We start from the raw sequence: 19,583 nt of genomic DNA on the forward strand, positions 1-19,583 counted from the left end.
CTTAAAAACATCGTTAGGGACTTTAGAGTCACTTGACTCATTGGCACTCAGGAAATAGACATCTGCCTAGCCTTACTAGGATAGCCTAGTTAGTACCTATTGGGTTTGATTGTCAAACTGTATTGTTTTCAAGTTGTTTTGTGATTATAGCATGATGTAGAGTTCTAAAATGTGCCCTAAAAATACATGTTTGAAATGAAAATATAAATTATAGAGGATTATCTCCACTAGGCATTAAAACATACTATGAGACAAATAATGAAATCAGAAGTCATTGGCACAAAAATAGTTGGAAAAATACTTAAGTCAATGGAACAGAAAGGTACCCTAGTATAGATAATTTAATATATAAAAAAGAAATATCATAGGGTTTCCCTGGTGGCACAGTGGTTAAGAATCCGCCTGCCAACGCAGGGGACACAGGTTCAAGCCCTGGTCTGGGAAGATCCCACATGCCGCGGAGCAACTAAGCCCGTGTGCCACAACTACTGAGTCCACGCGCCTAGAGCCTGTGCTCTGCAACAAGAGAAGCCACTGCAATGAGAAGCCCGTGCGCCGCAATGAGGAGTAGCCCCCCACTCGCCACAACTAGAGAAAGCCCGCGTGCAGCAACAAAGACTCAACAGAGCCAAAAACAAATAAATTAAATAAATAAATGTATATTAACACACACACACACACAAATCTTTAAAAAAAAAACAACAAAAAAAGAAATATCATGAATCAATGTAGAAATTCATGATTATTCAACAGATGATGCTGGAACAACCCATTTCCTCTTTGCAAGGAAAAAAGCAAGCAAGCAAGCAATGTGGAAACTTACCTGACATTGTACAACAAAATAAATTCTAGATCATTTAAATAAGTGTTAGAAAAAAATCAAACCTTAAAGGAGAAGAGATATCAGGACTTCCCTGGTGGCACAGTGGTTAAGAATCTGCCTGCCAATGCAGGGGACACGGGTTCGAGCCCTGGTCCTGGAGGATCCCACATGCCGCGGAGCAACTAAGCCCGTGCGCCACAACTACTGAGCCTGCGCTCTAGAGCCTGCAAGCCACAACTACTGAGCCCGCGTGCCACAACTACTGAAGCCGGCGTGCCTAGATCCCGTGCTCCGCAGCAAAGAGAAGCCACCGCAATGAGAAGCCCGCACACCACAACGAAGAGTAACCCCCGCTCACCACAACTAGAGACAGCCCGCGTACGTAGCAACGAAGACCCAACGCAGCCAAAAATAAATAAATAAATAAATAGATACATTTTAAAAAAAGAAGAAGAAGAGATATAGTTGAATGTTTATCAAATGTCTCTGGCTAGAGAAAGACTTCCTAAGGTTAACAATAAAGGAATGGATCACAGTGTAAAAGATCGATCAATTTATTGGGCAAGGGATATGACCAGCATTTAAAGGAAGAAATATAAATGGATAATAACATATGAAAATTTTCACTTTACTGAGATTTGAAGACGGGCCAAAAGAATCAGATGCCATTAGTCACTTTTCATATTAGCACATTTTTAAAAAATTAATACCCAACAATAAGACAGACAAATTCATTTACTTACTGCCAACTGGGTTTAAATTAATACAAGTATTCTGGAATACAATTTGGACTTAATTTTGCATACTTAACCATGCCACTTCTACACATGATGTATATAATAAGATATAAACTACAAGGATATTCATTGCAAGGCTTTGTATAATAGCAAAAACTTGGAAGCAACCTACATGTCCAACAGTAGAGAAATGGTTAACCAAATTGTGACATATTTATATAAAAAGAAGAGTATGTGGCCATTAAAAATCATGTTTTCAATATCATGTTTCAGAAGTTTAATGACATGGAAAATTTCTACAATAAAATGTTAAATGAAAAAGTAGAACACCAATTTGAATATATAGTTCGAGCTCAACTTTTTTTTTTTTTTTAAAGACATTATTCTGTAAGTGAAGAGAACGAATCTAGTCAACAAACTGGCTGTCCTCCACCAAGAGGCTAGGCCCAAGCCTAATTCTGTTGCCACTTTCCTTCCAGTCGTTTCTAGTGAGTGAGAAACTGTATCAAGTCAGGATCCCCAAAAGCACAGAAAAAAACATAAACCGTTTTGGAATCATGGGACAGAAGGGAAAATAGATGCAAGTTCATATGATACGATTTCACCATAACAGTCTAAAATAATTATCTTTCATCAGTGTTTGGCATACAAATAGCTACTCAATAGACATTTCCCAAAGCAACCTAAAGTTTTCTTGGTTTTCTCAGCCTGAGCTGTGCAAACCCCATCCTCTGTTTGCTCTTTTTGCTGGAAACAATGCCTGTCCATTGATGGTCAATCTGCCACACCATCATTTTTGAAGAGTTTTGGAGAAAAGAAAGCTCACAGTAAATTGCAGAGGCTTTCTTTTCCTTTGTTTTCTAGCCAACTAATTATCATTAAAACGGGATGTTTTGTAGCACAATGTGCAGTATATGCCAGGCACACGTATTTTATGTTACCCTATTGGAAGGGTATAGTTGCATTGTGTTAGGTCAACGTTGATACATCTAACGTGCCTATGAAGCACCAGGAAGGAAACAGTTCTTCCATAGACAACAGATGGATGCCTAGCCTGGGGGGAAATGAATAATGGACATGGTCTTTTTATCACATGTTTTCAATCTCAACTTGACCTACTCATGCAATATACAACACACAGCTCTGTACCTTTGGCATACACTCACTTTATTAGAGGAGTAATTAAACGTTCCCAGATTACATTCCACAGGCTTGAGTCCTTTGGTCTGTCTCACACCACGTTTTGTTTAAGCTTTATCTATGATATGCTTATTCCTCAGTTATCTCACTTTGACAAAGTTTTCAGTAGGAAGGAAATTAGCAGTGTAGATTTAGGTATGATCTGAAATTTTGTGACATTCAGGTATTTCATGGATGATGTGCTTTGTACATAGTTGTTGAATAAATGATTGCATGAATGAATTTTAGAGCAATACAATAACAGGTTTAATCTATTCACTCAGGACTCCATTGGGAAGGTTTTGAGATGAATGCCAAATCAATTTATGCTCAGAAAAAGCATAAAGCTTCTTGCTCTTATGACAGTGGAGAAAGGCTTGAAAGTGGTTTGAGCTGGTTAACCTGATATTCACAATGTGCAGAATCATGTCAAAGCTGGACCATGTATTTATATTCTCTTTTTGTGACAGATTGGCATATTGTTTTAGGTTTGGTCACCCCTCCTCCATGGACTGCACATTTTCATGTAACTATTCCCCTCTCTTCAATTTCACACTATGACCAGGTTACTGTCTGTAATGTCAGAATCTTTTCACCTTCACATAGGGCATCAAGCCTTTGGTGACCAAAAAGAATCTGATAGGGTATGTATGCCCAACTATGGTGGATTTAGAGGGTACATCTTGGGATGGACATCTCAGGCTCTACTGTTGCATTAATCCTTGTGTTTACAAACAATAGAATCCCTTAATGAATTCTTAGACCATGAGGATACATTGGACTCTCTAGGCTTTCTTATTCACTGTGTTACCTCATGCATTCAGAAAATGGAAACAGAGGAACATTATGGCAAATCATGTTCCCCCAACCTCTGATGAAATGTATTTTCCTGTATCTCATTGCACAATATCCCCAACAAGTATACACACATAGCCTGATGCCTCCCCCCATCTTCCTCTCTTTCATTTCCAAAAACACAACAAGGCAAATTGGAAAGGGAAGCCACTACTTATTAACAAAGCCCTCCACATCACCTCAGGTAAATACATATTTTTTAAACTATTGACTTTTTGGAGGAGAGACTCCTATGTTTTTCCATCGAAGCTATTCTAGTATCAGTAGTGTTGGGAGAATAAGACTGGGTAGAAAAGTGGATTTGGTTCAGTCTGGGGCTCCTGGAGCTCTCAAATCATATCACATGGGCACCTGCCTCCTTCACCTATGTTTCCAAATAGGAAGTGCAATCACTCTCACAATCACCCAAATTACTCCATCACCCCAACAGCAATAATAACTAGCATTTGCTCTTGTCTCATAAATTTGATGCCAACCATGTGTCCTGACCTTATGAGGGTCAAACCACTGATCTTTTACCCATTAGTATTTAATGCTATAAATATAGAAGTTGTATTTTTAAATATTCAGTGATTCTCAATCTCTGCCTCAAAGAAGGCATGAATCCAAGTATGAAAATTGCTATCATTAGATTGCGAGCTATTAGACTGTGAGAAGAGATGAATATTTATATTCATATATATCCATATTATATATACATATATTATCATCCAAATTGCACTTCTACCTGATCCATACAGCTCTAGAGTATGAATATATTTTGTACCTAAAATAGTTTTAAAATACATACAGAGAATCGTAAATAAATCACAAAAACCCAGAGCATTCACTGCTGGCATTGTTTCTTTTCTCTTCTTTTTAACATCTTTATTGGAGTATAATTGCTTTACAATGTTATGTTAGCTTCTGCTGTATAACAAAGTGAATCAGCTATATATATACATATATCCCCATATCCCCTCCCTCTTGCATCTCCCCCCCATCCTCCCAATCCCACCCCTCTAGGTGGTCACAAAGCACCAAGCTGATCTCCCCGTGTGATGTAGCTGCTTCCCACTAGCTATCTATTTTACATTTAGTAGTGTATATGTGTCAGTGCTACTCTCTCACTTCGTCCCAGCTTACCCTTCCCCCTCCCCGTGTCCTCAAGTCCATTCTTTACGTCTGCGTCTTTATTCCTGTCCTGCCCCTAGGTTCATTAGAACCCTTTTTTTTAGATTCCATATATATGTGTTAGCATACGGTATTTGCTTCTGACTTACTTCACTCTGTATGACAGACTCTAGGTCCATCCACCTCACTACAAATAACTCAATTTCATTTCTTTTTATGGCTGAGTAATATTCCCTTGTATATATGTGCCATATCTTCTTTATCCATTCATCTGTCAATGGACACTTAGGTTGCTTCCATGTCCTGGCTATTGTAAATAAAGCTGCAATGAACATTGTGGTACATGACCCTTTTTGAACTATGGTTTTCTCAGGGTATATGCCCAGTAGTGGGATTGCTGGGTCGTATGGTAGTCCTATTTTTAGTTTTTTAAGGAACCTCCATACTGTTCTCCATAGTGGCTGTATCATTTACGTTCCCACCAACAGTGCAAGAGGGTTCCATCTCATCCACATCCTCTCCAGCATTTATCGTTTGTAGATTTTTTGATGATGGCCATTCTGACCGGTATGAGGTGATACCTCATTGTGGTTTTGATTTGCATTTCTCTAATGATTAGTGATGTTGAGCATCCTTTCATGTGTTTGTTGGCAACCTGTATGTCTTCTTAGGAGAAATATCTATTTGCTCTTCTGCCCATTTTTGGATTGGGTTGTTTGTTTTTTTGATATTGAGCTGCATGAGCTGCTTGTATATTTTGGAGATTAATCCTTTGTCAGTTGCTTCGTTTGCAAATATTTTTTCCCATTCTGAGGGTTGTCTTTTGGTCTTGTTTATGGTCTCCTTTGCTGTGCAAAAGCTTTTAAGTTTCATTAGGTCCCATTTGTTTATTTTTGTTTTTATTTTCATTACTCTAGGAGTTGGGTCAAAAAGGATCTTGCTGTGATTTATGTCATACAGTGTTCTGCCTGTGTTTTCCTCTAAGAGTTTGATAGTGTCTGGCCTTACATTTAGGTCTTTAATCCATTTTGAGTTTATTTTTATGTATGGTGCTCAGGAGTGTACTAATTTCATTCTTTTACATGTAGCTGTCCAGTTTTCCCAGCACCACTTATTGAAGAAGCTGTCTTTTCTCCATTGTATATTCTTGCCTCCTTTATCAAAAATAAGGTGACCATATGTGCATGGTTTTATCTCTGGGCTTTCTATCATGTTCCATTGATCTATATTTCTGTTTTTGTGCCAGTACCATACTGTCTTGATTACTGTAGCTTTGTAGTATAGTCTGAAGTCAGGGAGCCTGATTCCTCCAGCTCCGTTTTTCTTTCTCAACACTGCTTTTACTATTTGGGGTCTTCTGTGTTTCCATACAAATTGTGAAATTTTTTGTTCTAGTTCTGTGAAAAATGCCATTGGTAGTTTGATAGAGATTGCATTGAATCTGTACATTGCTTTGGGTAGTATATTTTCACAGTGTTGATTCTTCCAATCCAAGAACATGGTATATCTCTTCCTCCATTTGTATCTTTAATTTCTTTCATCAGTGTCTTATAGTTTTCTGCATACAGGTCTTTTGTCTCCTTAGGTAGGTTTATTCCGAGGTATTGCATTCTTTTTGTTGCAATGGTAAATGGGAGTGTTTCCTTAATTTCTCTTTCAGATTTTTCATCGTTAGTGTATAGGAATGCCAGAGATTTCTGTGCGTTAATTTTGTATCCTGCTACTTTACCAAATTCATTGATTAGCTCTAGTAGTTTTCTGGTAACATCTTTAGGATTCTCTGTGTATAGTATCGTCATCTGCAAACAGTGACAGTTTTACGTCTTCTTTTCCAATTTGGATTCATTTTACTTCTTTTTCTTCTCTGATTGCCATGGCTAAAACGTCCAAAACTATGTTGAATAATAGTGGTGAGAGTGGGCAACCTTGCCTTGTTCCTGATCTTAGAGAAAATGGTTTCCGTTTTTCACCATTGAGAATGATGTTGGCTGTGGGTTTGTCGTATATGGCCTTTATTATGTTGAGGAAGTTTCCCTCTATGCCTACTTTCTGGAGACTTTTTATCATAAAAGGGTGTTGAATATTGTCGAAGCTTTTTCTGTATCTACTGAGATGATCATATGGTTTTCATCCTTCAGTTTGTTGATATGGTGTATCACATTGATTGCTTTTCGTATATTGAAGAATCCTTTCATTCCTGGGATAAACCCCACTTGATCATGGTGTATGATCCTTTTAATGTGCTGTTGGATTCTGTTTGCTTGTATTTTGTTGAGGATATTTGCACCTATGTTCATCAGTAATATTGGCCTGCAGTTTTTTTTGTGTGTGACATCTTTGTCTGGTTTTGGTGTAAGGGTGATGGTGGCCTCGTAGAATGAGTTTGGGAGTGTTCCTCCCTCTGCTATATTTTGGAAGCGTTTGAGAAGGGTAGGTGTTAGCTCTTCTCTAAATGTTGGATAGAATTCGCCTGTGAAGCCATCTGATCCTGGGCTTTTGTTTGTTGGAAGCTTCTTAATGACAGTTTCAATTTCAGTGCTTGTGATTGGTCTGTTCATATTTCCTGTTTCTTCCTGGTTCAGTCTCGGGAGGTTGTGCATTTCTAAGAATTTGTCCATTTCTTCCAGGTTGTCCATTTTATTGGCATAGAGTTGCTTGTAGTAATCTCTCATAATCCTTTGTATTTCTGCAGTGTCAGTTGTTACTTCTCCTTTTTCATTTCAAATTCTGTTGATTTGAGTCTTCTCCCTTTTTTTCTTGATGAGTCTGGCTAATGGTTTATCAATTTGGTTTATCTTCTCACAGAACCAGCTATTAGTTTTATTGGTCTTTGCCTTTGTTTCTATCATTTCTTTTTCATGTATTTCTGATGTGATCTTTATGATTTCTTTCCATCTGCTAACTTTGGGTTTCTTTTTTGTTCTTCTTTCTCTAATTGCTTCAGGTGTAAGGTTAGGTTGTTTATTTGAGATGTTTCTTCTTTCTTGAGGTAGGATTGTATTGCTATAAACTTTCCTCTTAGAACTGCTTTTGCTGCATCCCGTAGGTTTTGGGTCATCGTGTTTTCATTGGCATTTGTCTCTAGGTATTTTTTGATTTCCTCTTTGATTTCTTCAGTGATCTCTTGGTTATTTAGTAGTGTATTGTTTAGCCTCCATGTGTTTGTATTTTTTACAAATTTTTTCCTGTAACTGATATCTAGTCTCATAGCATTGTGGTTGGAAAAGGTACTTGATACAATTTCAATTTTCTTAAATTTACCAAGGCTTGATTTGTGACCCAAGATATGATCTATCCTGAAGAATGCTCCATGAGTACTTGAGAAGAAAGTGTATTCTGTTGTTTTTGGATGGAATGTCCTATAAATATCAATGAAGTCCCTCTTGTTTAATGTGTCATTTAAAGCTTGTGTTTCCTTATTTATTTCATTTTGGATGATCTGTCCATTGGTGAAAGTGGGGTGTTAAAGTCCCCTACTATGATTGTGTTCCTGTCGATTTCCCCTTTTATGACTGTTAGCATTTGCCTTATGTATTGTGGTGCTCCTGTGTTGGGTGCATAAATATTTACAATTGTTGTATCTTCTTCTTGGATTGATCCCTTGATCATTATGTAGAGTCCTTCTTTGTCTCTTGTAATAGTCTTTATCTTAAAGTCTATTTTCTCTGATATGAGAATTGCTACTCCAGCTCTCTTTGATTTCCATTTGCATGGAATATCTTTTTCCGTCCCCTCACTTTCAGTCTGTATGTGTCCCTAGGTCTGAAGTGGGTCTCTTGTAGACAGCGTATATACGGGTCTTGTTTTTGTATCCATTCTGCCAGTCTATGTCTTTTGGTTGGAGCATTTAATCCATTTTCATTTAAGGTAATTATCGATATGTATGTTCCTATTACCATTTTCTTAATTGTTTTGGGTTTGTTTTTGCAGGCCTTTTCCTCCTCTTGTGTTTCCTGCTTAGAAAAGTTCCTTTAGCATTTGTTGTAAATCTGGTTTGGTGGTGCTGAATTCTCTTAACTTTTGCTTGTCTGTAAGGTTTTTAATTTCTCCATCAAGCCTGAATGAGATCCTTGCTGAATAGAGTAATCTTGGTTGTAGTTTTTTCCCTTTCTTCACTTTAAATATGTCCTGCCGCTTCCTTCTGGCTTGCAGAGTTTGAGCTGAAAGATCAGCTCTTAACCTTGTGGGGATTCTCTTGTATGTTATTTGTTGCTTTTCCCCTGCTGCTTTTAATATTTTTTCTTTGTATTTAATTTTTGATAGTTTGATTAATATGTGTCTTGACCTGTTTCTACTTGGATTTATCCTGTATGGGACTCTCTGTGCTTCCTGGACTTGATTGACTATTTCCTTTCCCATGTTAGGGGGAAGTTTTCAACTATAATCTCCTCAAATATTTTCTCAGTCCCTTTCTTTTTCTCTCTTCTTCTGAGACCCCTTTAAGTTGAATGTTGGTGCATTTAATGTTGTCCCAGAGGTCTCTGAGACCCGTCCTCAATCTTTTAATTCTTTTTCCTTTATTCCGCTCTGTGGTATTTCCACTATTTTATCTTCCAGGTCAGTTATCCTTTCTTCTGCCTCAGTTATTCTGCTACTGATTCCCTCTAGAGAATTTTTCATTTCATTTATTGTGTTGTTCATCATTGTTTGTTTGCTCTTTAGTTCTTCTATGTCCTTTTTAAACGTTTCTTGTATTTTCTCCATTCTATTTCCAAGATTTTGGATCATCTTTACTATCATTATTCTGAATTCTTTTTCAGGTAGACTGCCTATTTCCTCTTCATTTGTTTGGTCTGGTGGGTTTTTACCTTGCTCCTTAATGTGCTGTGTATTTCTCTGTCTTGTCATTTTGGTTAACTTACTGTGTTTGGGGTCTCCTTTTCACAGGCTGCAGGTTCGTAGTTCCCGTTGTTTTTGGTGTCTGCCCCCAGTGGCTAAGGTTGGTTCAGTGAGTTGTGTAGGCTTCCTGGTGGAGGGGACTGGTGCCTGTGTTCGGGTGGATGGGGCTGGATCTTGTCTTTCTGGTGGGCAGGACCGCATCCGGTGGTGTGCTTTGGGGTGTCTGTGAGCTTATTATGATTTTAGGCAGCCTCTCTGCTAATGGGTGGGGTTGTGTTCCTGTCTTGCTAGTTGTTTGGCATGGGGCATCCAGCACTGGAGCTTGCTGGCCATTGGGTGGAGGTGGGTCTTAGCATTGAGGCGGAGTTCTCTGGGAGAGCTCTCGCTGATTGATATTATGGGAGGCCAAGAGGTTTCTGGTGTCCAATGTCCTGAACTCGGCTCTGCCACCTCAGAGGCTCCGGCCTGACACCAGGCCAGAGCACCGAGACCCTGTCAGCCACACAGCTTGGAAGAAAAAGGGGAAAAAAAAGAAAGAAAAAGAAAGAAACATTAAAAATAATTTTAAAATTCTTTTAATTATTAAAATAAAAAATAAAAAAAAGAAAAGAGCAACCAAACCAATAAACAAATCCACCAATGATAACAAGCACTAAAAACTAAATTAAGATAAACATAAAAAAGCAGAAACAAATCAGTCACAGACCGCAAACCCCAAGCCTACAGTTGCTCCCGAAGTCCACCGCCTCAATTTTGGGACAATTCATTGTCTATTCAGGTATTCCACATATGCAAGTACATCAAGTTGATTATGGGGATTTAATCTGCTGCCTCTGAGGCTGCCTGGAGAAATGTCCCTTTCTGTTCTTTGTTCGCACAGCTCCTGGGGTTCAGCTTTGGTTTTGGCCCCATCTCTGCGTGTACATTGCCCTCAGGCATCTGTTCCCTGCCCAGACAGGAGGGGGTTAAAGCAGCAGCTGATGAGGGTGCTCTTGCTCATTCAGACCAGGGAGAGGGAGGGGTACGGTAGTCATAATTGGAATGTGGGGCGAGCCTGCAGCGACAGAGGCTGCCGTGACTTTGTAAAAGCCTGAGGCATGCTGTGTGTTTCTCCAGGGAAGTTGTCCCTGGATCACGGAACCCTGACATAGGCGGGCTGCACAGGCTCCTGGGGTGGGGGTGTGTGGATAGTGACCTGTGCTCGCACACAGGCTTCTTGGTGGCAGCAGCAGCAGCCTTAGCGTTTCATGCCCGTCTCTGGTGTCCGCGCTGATAGCCGCGCGGCCATGGCTCGCGGCTGTCTTTGAAGCTCATTTAGGTGGTGTTCTGAATCTCCTCTCCTCGCGTACTGCAAAACAATGATTTCTTGCCTCTTAGGCAGTTCCATACTTTTTCCCAGATTCCCTCCCAGTTAGATGTGGTGCGCTAGCCTCCTTCAGGACTTCAGCCCCAGTCCTCTCCCTGGGGTCTGACCTCTGAAGCCCGAGCCTCAGCTCCCAGCCCCCACCCTCCCTGGTGGGTGAGCCGACAAGTCGTCTCTCAGGCTGGTGAGTGATCGTTGGCAGTGATCCTCTGTGCGGTAATCTCTCCACTTTGCCCTCTGCACCCCTGTCGCTGTGCTCTCCTCCATGGCTCCGAAGCTTCCTCCCCACCCACCCCCCCCATCCTCGCCAGTGAAGGGTCTTCCTGGTGTGTGGAAACCTTTCCTCCTTCACAGCTCCCTCCCAGATGTGCAGGTCCCGTCCCTATTCTTTTGTCTCTGTTTTTTCTCTTTTGCCCTACCCAGGTACGTGGGGAGTTTCTTGCCTTTGGGGAAGTCTGAGGTCTTCTGCCAGCATTCAGTAGGTGTTCTGTAGGAGTTGTTCCACATGTAGATGTATTTTTGATGTATTTGTGGGGAGGAAGGTGATCTCCACGTCTTACTCCTACGCCATCTTGAAGGTCCCCCACTGCCATTGTTTCTAGTGTCATTTACTCATAAACAATGTTGGAGGTTGACATTTCGAAAATACAAGTGTTGGCCTTTCAGGATTGCTTCTACTTATAATTATCGCATATACATAGGTACCAATTAGGTACCAAAAAAATTTAAAGAGAGAGAGACAAAGAGAAGGAAGGGAGGGAGCGAGGGAGAGGGAGAGAGGAAGGGACGAAATATAGAGTAATTCTCTTTTGTGTACGCCAAGAGCTGGATTTGGGCCGTCAACCAGTGTTTATCCTGCCTTCCAAAAGCTTCAGTGTCCGTTCCCCAGTTCATTTTGACTTGAAAGTTTATTTTCTCACACCAGATGCTACCAAGAAAGTTGCAGGTTGATGTGAATCCTGTCATCACTTCATTTACTGCTGCAAGGCTAGGTTTTTGTATGTGGTATGTCTCTTGAATCCAGTGGGCAGTGAGTGGTGGTATGGGGTACCAATAGCATTCCTGGAGTGAGTGGTAATGCCAGCTGACCTTAGTGTGTAGGACCACCAAGGCACAAGCCTTTTTTCTGAGCTGGGACAATCCTCTGTGAATGGTACCATCATTCTCATATCTGATAGCTTTAACACTGAATACTTAAATGCTAGCAATGCAATGGTAGCCATCATATTATAATCTAATTTGTAAATGTCTTCTAAGTCCCAAACCAATCTGTATGCAAACCAGTGGCATCTAAGTAATAAGCCCTTTATCTAGGAATGTTTTATCTTTACATTTTTAGCTGAATTGTGATCCATAGCACAAACTAAATGGATTTTTTAATGGTATCTTTAAAAGGATGCCCAAATAATGCATCACTCAGATATATCTCTGAATAGAGAAAATATCTCTCTCTTTCTTTCTCACCTCTCAGTGATATTATTGCATTATAAGGCACTTTGAGCTTATGGCTGGTTGGTTCAGTGCACTCATTCTGTGGTGTTAATGAGGCCAAGGTTATGGAGGCCAGTTAGCTTTTGCTCTGTGTACTGACCATAGACTACCCGGAATCACTCAAGAAACACTAGCACAGATGAGAAAGATCCCATGGCAAAACCTCAACATTTCTCACGGTCCATCCTCCCCATGGGACAGGCAGAATGTGTTCCTTGGGTATGATCTTAGGGAGGAAATGAGTAGGAGCCTGGGAGGCCCCAACATCTACCTCTGAACAAAGCAGGCCTGACATTTAGGCGTTAACTTTGCATTATAATCCCCTGTCATACCATTGATTTGCTGTGTAACCTTCATCACTAAAGCAGAGATAATAGGATAGAATGAAATGCGCTTACCTCCCGGGGATGTTGTGTGAATTAGCAAATTAACGAGTGTAAGTAAGTGCTGGTAGTTGTCATTATTTCTAGGGACCTAGTGTCTCATTCTAAATAGAGAATCTAAGTGCATTATGCTTTTGTCAGAAAGGGATTTTTCACCGGCATCAGTTGCATTTAAGCTGAGCATAAAACAGAGGTGATAATAACATAGTAGTGATCATCACAATGCAGAGCTGTAAACCTTTTTCCTATTAAAGCTAAAACTATTTTCAGCAACTTTCAGTGCTTTTAAACTTTGCTTTCCAAGCTTTGTGCCAACAGTTCTCTCTACAGTGATTATTTTTCCTGTGACGGGTGAGGGGAATGGGACCTATTCATTATTCAGTCCCATAATGACTATATAATGTATTGAATTTGTTTACATCACATAATCAGGCAAAGACTTGGTAGCTGATTTGATTGCCATATATTGCAATCACTGTAAAAAATAAAAACTCTTTTTTGCTCTGCCCACGCTGGTGTGCTCTAGAGATAGCCAACATACAGATTGAAAGCTCATGGGGAATTGAAGTGCTTTCCAACAAAAGGCACTGTACATAGAGCCTTTCAATTTAACATCTTTACCAAGGAATTTTGTTGTCGCCTGCTATTTCCAAGGGGACTGTGCTTGAGCGAATTCTTCCATTTCTTTTATCACTCTGACTTCACTTACTTACCAAGAAAAGTCATTTAATGCTGATTGATTGATGATTGCAAACTCTTGAACTCAGCCTGGGAGCTGCAGCATGAACTCCTCAGATCTTGGCTCCTTGTTACTTATTTACATATTCATTTGAAGTGATTTTTCAGGACTGTTTGAAAACCTCTCTCAACCTGACATCCCGTAACAAACAGCTGGGATCTAAAGCTCACCATGTTTTTGGTTCTTTTTCTCTTTGTCTTCTTACAGATAACAGACGAGTACCTTTGGAAAGGTCACGCTCTCGCCACAATGGAGCTATCTCATCTAAGTGATTCCTGATGGATGCCAAAGAATACGAAAATACTTCTTAAGTAAACAAAATCATACATTTTGGGAAGAACAAAACAAACATGCACTCAAGGGATGGAGAGGAAATAAGTACATTTCTGCAAAGATCAAGCTAAGCTGGATGCAATAGCGTGCATATGTAAAGCTATTGCAAGACTCCTCCCACAATTATACTAATATGAACACAATTAATTACCAGAATTATAAAACATGCGTTCCCTTTTAGTGTAAAGATGTGTATTATTTGTTACTGTGTGTGGCCTGACCGTGATGATGAAAAGTGTAAGAAATTGAAGAGTTCCAAAGACTTTCAAAACCATTCAGTCTGTCAAAAATGTATAACAAACAAACATTACTCAAATTTGAAGTCACCCCCCCCCCCAAAAAAAAAGAAAAAAGAGAAGAAAAAGAATAGAAAGAAGTAGTCAGTGTCTACTTCTGATTCCTGTTATATAGAAAAGGAAAAGGCCAGTGAAAATGTGCGTGTTAATGGTTTGGAAAGGCACTGATATTGCACACTCTATAAAAGAAGCCATTTTTTGGAAACTCAGAAAAAGTACTGCTTCACCCCCCGTCAGGTTACTTAGAATCTTATCTCAAGTGAAAGTTGATGGATTCATCTGCTTCGGCTGAAATTAAACTTATCATTAATCTAGAGTTTCAGCATGATATTGCAGGCACTTATCAATCATTGCTAAAAATAAGCCAAAAAGTTTAACAGAAGCAGTTAGAGAAAGTGATTTAAACTTTATTTAAAGAGGTATTTTCTAATTATGCACATATATCTACTTTATACAAATACTTTATATGGCTGTTTTTGAGAAAAACCTCACATTGTAATGTTTATGCTGGGGCTGAACCTGCAAATTCTGTTACCTTTATTCAGATTTTTAAAGGTAAATACTGCTCTCTATTCTCCATGGTTTATTTCTTCTCTCTATTGCTTCTTTCTCCCACAACCCCCTTGAAGGCAGGGAATAGAGTTCTAGGAGACCTGAGGGGAAAAAGATTCCTCTCCGCAGGAGGCAGCAGAAAACTGTCCGAAAGGTCAGTTGTTTTATCTGCCTTTCTACTCCCCTTTCCAGTTCCTCCATGGTGATCTGAAGAAGAAAAAGAAATTATATGTATGTATCTGTATATATGTGTATATATTTATATCTCCTGCTACAATAATTCCACATCCCAGTGACTAAGTGAACTTCTCAATCATCATCATACTTATTTACCTTATATTAACAAATTCAAATGATGCTGCCAAAACAACTCTAGGAGGAAAAAACAGGCTCTACATTTTTCTTAAATAGATGAGGGAGAAAAAGTTATACTTAACTAACTGTCTATTATTTTTAAAAATGCATTGTAATAATGTGGTACAACTTCTCTGGACTAATCCATGCAGATGATTGTGATTATTGTAAAAGATGATTTCTTATATGTATATTTCTTATAAAGAAAATCCTATTTCTACTTCCTCCAAAGCACATTATAGACATTCAGAAAGAACAAGTGACTGGCTTGGCAAGTCACTCCCTGAGATAACGTAACCAAGTGACCAATAGCTCACAGTTTCCTTTTTATAGACGTACAGTGATTCAAACTGCTGCCTTTTCCTCCAGTACATTCTTACTTGGGTCTTATCCTTTACAAAGCTCTGAAGCTGCTACAATAGAGAAATCAAAAGCAGTAACAGGATCTGAGATTTTACAATTTTATCCTATCTTAAGGCACACACATATGCACACACACAAACAAACAAGTTTAAGGGACATGTCAATTTCACACACTGTTTTTTTAACAATAACAACAACAACAAAGATTTAGGTTCTACTAATTTATGTAAATACTTAATGTACGTATTTTTAACTTCACAAAGTCTTTTCTGAAATCTTCATGGTATGGCTTCTTTGAGTCTTTTGATAGCTTTTCAGACTGTAGGAAATGATATTTTGAAATATTCACCCTGACTAATATTTAGGGCCATTTGCCATATTATCAGGCTGGTCAAGGTGGACATACTGATGCATATCATCACCTTTTCCAGATGTGAACTTGCCTTATTTTTTAGTTTGTGGGAAAAAAAAGTACTATTATTGATAAATTATATATTTGTATTTAGAATAATTCCACATGCGTTTCACAAACATTATGAGACCGTTCAGGGTCTTTCACGAAGCTCTGATAACTCAATTAAAGGGTTTGCTTCCCAGATTTATAATGGTCCTGCTCTAGCCATTTGCAGTTTTGTTTTAGATTGAAAATTATCACCAGAAAAAAGTACATAGTGACATTTTTAGTATAGAACCAAATTATACTAAAGTCTTTTGTTGGGTTTATTACTGCCACACATGAGAAGCACCAATTTATGCAGATTTTCTTCAGAATGTTTTTTATAAGAAGAAGTGCAAAACCCTTTAAAATGTTTACTAGTTGTATTAGTTTCCTTTGGCTGCTATAACAAATTACTACAAACTTGGTGACCTAACATATCAGAAATTTATTCTTTCATGGTTGTGGTGGCCAGATGTCCAAAATCAAGGGCCATGCTCCCTCCAGAGGCTCTAGAAGAAACTCTTCCCTTGCCTCTTCCAGCTTCGGGTAGCTATTGGCATTCTTTGGGTTATGGCCACATCTCTCTCTGCTCTGTCTTCACATCACCTTCTCCTCTGTGTATTTAATCTCCCTATGCCTCTCTCTTATAAGGACACTTTTGTTGGAATTTAGGGCCCACCTAGATAATCCAGGATAATTTCATGTGAAGACCCTAAACTTAATTACATCTGTAAGACCCTTTTTCCAAAAACGTAACATTCATAGGTTCTGGGGATTAGGGTGTGGACATATCTTTTTGGAGGTGACCTTTAGCCCATGACAGTCTGCCCTTTGGACACCCAAATTTATGTCTGTCCCATGTGCAAAGTATATTCACCCTATCCCAACATTCCCAAAAGTCTCAACCCTAAGTCTAAAATCTCATCCAAACATCTTCAGTTCAAAAGTCCCAAATCTCACCTAGATCATCTAAATCAGCTATAGGTGAAAACCCTGGGACAAAATTCCTTTGTGTCTGTGAATCAGTGAAACAAGACATCAACAGGGCCCCTGCTTCCAGAATACAGTGGTGGGACAGGCATATGATAATAGTTATAGACATTCCTATTCCAAAAGGGAGAAAATGGAACATAGAAAGGAGTCACCTGTCCTGATGATTTTCAGAATTTGGCCAGGCAGAATCCCCTTAGGTTTCAAGGCTTGACAATAATCCTCCTTGTCTCAGGGCTGCACCCTTTAGGCCTGCAGCTCTGGCCTCTTGGCCCGTGGATCAAGTCTCTGCCTCTGTGCCCATGGCTTGTACTTCTGCCTCTAAACCTGCAGCTCTGCCCTAGGGTTGATCTTTTCTATCGAAGGGTATCACCTCTTTGCAGCTTTATCAGCCTACTTCCTGCCTGTAAAGTTTTGGTAGTCTGACCGCCTTCTCTCATTTTGTCCTGTCTCTGTCCCTTTCAGGCCAAGCTGGAACTGTTTCTGCTGGTGTAACTTTCTCAAAAACTTCGTGGGCTCCCCATGTATATCATATTGATTTACTAGTGAGACAAGAGAGTCCTCACAGATCTTTGCCAGATAACACCACCTCTGTTCCTGGCTTCTACTGAGATGATTGAGTGGATCAGTGAGTCAATGCCTAATCTCTACAGCACTAGCCAAAGGTTATCCAGCCTTGGCTTTATCTCCAGAGCACACTATCCTAACAGTGAATCTTCATTTTAGCATCTTTTGCAATCTGAATAGGCTCAGAATTTCCTGAATCATCAAGTGCTGGGTCCCTTCTGCTTAACAGTTCTTTCTTCAATTTATCCCTTTCCTCTTATATTTTACTCTAAGCTCAAGAAAAAACTAGGCCATACCTCCAATGCTTTGCTCTCAAATTTCCTCAGCTAAATATCCGAATTCATCACTTACAGATCTACTTTCCACACAACAGTTGGAGACAATTTGGATAAGCTTTTTGCCGCTATATAACAAGGATCACCTTTCCTCTAGTTTTCAATAAAATGTTCCTCAGTTCCTTCTGAGCCCTCTCGAGATGCGCCTTTAACATTCCTATTCTTCCCGACAGTCTGTTTAAGGCAGTCCATGCTTTTTCTATCACATACGTCAAAATTCTTCCAGCCTCTACACGTGATCTAATTCCAAAGCCACTTCTACATTTTTAGGTATTTGTTACAGCAGTCCCTGACTTCCTGGTACCAAAATCTGTAGTTTGTTGCTGTGGTTGCTGTAACAGAGTACTCCAAACATGTTCACTTAAAACAACAGGCATTCATTCTCTTACTGTTTTGGAGGCCAGAAGTGGTAAATTGAGGTATTAGCAGGGCTGTACTCCCTCTGGAGGCTCTAGGAGAAAACCTGTTCCTTGCCTCTCCCAGTTTCTTGTGACTGTCATCATTCCTCGGCTTGTGGCCAAATCTCTTTCTGCTCTGTCTTCATATCACCTTTCCCTCTGTATGTCTAGTCTACCTCTGCCTCCCGCTTATAAAGACACTTGTGAAGGCATTTAAGGCCCACTGGTTTATCCATGATAATCTCCTCATTTCAAGATCCTTAACTTAATTACATCTGTGAAGACCCTTTTCCCAACTAAGTTAACGTCACGGGTTCTGAGAATTAGGACATGGACGTATCTTTGGGGAGCCACCTTTCAGCTCACAACACTAGTCATGGCACATAAATGTACTTTTCACATTTTGAAATGCATCCTTGGTGCTCAAGCCAAATTCAAGGTTGTCGCTAAGAGCTATTGTATGCACAGGCTACTGCATGCTTTGATGTTAAATGGCTGAACAGGCTATTCTAAAATTCAGTTGATACTTTTGTTACTGTGGCCAATTAGCTTGAAAAAATAATTGGTTCCAACTTTGAGCTCTGGTGTATCTTCTCTGCCCCTTTTATGGAGTCTTTGACCAAATGTTTTCTATGATTAATAATGTAGGTATAAAACTACCTCTGATACAGAAGCTTTCTTTACAAGTTTATTTTAGATATTGTGAATCCCTCACCTGAAAGGAGAGGTGACAGCAAAACCTGTTTGAATGGATATTGAGGGAGATTGTGCCCATACCAAGACACTCAGAAGAAGTATTTCAGTAGCAGTAGAACGGTGGATTCATGTTCTCATTTTGCCTCGGCATAAACACCTGTCTCTGCAGGACCAAGGATGACTTGCAATCTGTCTGTAATGCATACTTACTTATTCAATAAAGTTAAGGTTACATTAAATGTTGTGCTGCCTATGATAATTAATACTAAGGATGGGTGAAAAGGCACAAACTGAATAAGTATAAAGATGGAATGTAAGAACATTCTGGAAGGAGAAGCTTCAACTTAACAGAAGTACAAAAGTATTTCTATAAGGACCTGGTCAGGTGGAAATCATGGGATATATTCAAAGACACGCCCACCTGTGGGAATCATAAGATTTTTCTTTAAGTAATCTTTAGCACTTCTTGCCAGAGTAGTGGAGAGATGTTTGCACAACTTACTTAAAAGTCCAGAAAAGCCAGAAGGGTGATTTACATCCTCCAGAGAAACTGTTTCTACAGAAAAGGGTTTTTTACCATGATTATACAATGAAAGTAAATGGGCTTCAAATGCTCAGAGGGGTTAAAATCTGGAATTAGTCATAAAGGATTTTAGATACTTATTCTCTGGAGGGCTTTCAAAAGAATCTCTCATCATAGGTGGGCTGACTTGAAGATGGAGGGTTGGACAAGGTAAT

At 39.5% G+C, this 19,583-nt stretch overlaps 1 protein-coding gene across 2 annotated transcripts in view; it reads left to right on the top strand.

Moving 5' to 3' along the window:
- Positions 1–19,084, top strand: part of DIAPH2 (diaphanous related formin 2) — an 859,779-nt gene extending 840,695 nt beyond the window's left edge. For both annotated transcript variants that reach the window (XM_068532463.1, XM_068532464.1), the window contains one exon: positions 13,730–19,084. In XM_068532463.1, coding sequence (XP_068388564.1) covers positions 13,730–13,794 — 65 coding nt within the window. In that variant the 3' untranslated portion in view covers positions 13,795–19,084. The remainder of the gene's footprint in view (positions 1–13,729) is intronic.
- Positions 19,085–19,583: the final 499 nt, after the last annotated feature.

This window comes from Eschrichtius robustus, chromosome X, assembly GCF_028021215.1.
Source record: "Eschrichtius robustus isolate mEscRob2 chromosome X, mEscRob2.pri, whole genome shotgun sequence".
Taxonomy (NCBI): Eukaryota; Metazoa; Chordata; class Mammalia; order Artiodactyla; family Eschrichtiidae; genus Eschrichtius; species Eschrichtius robustus.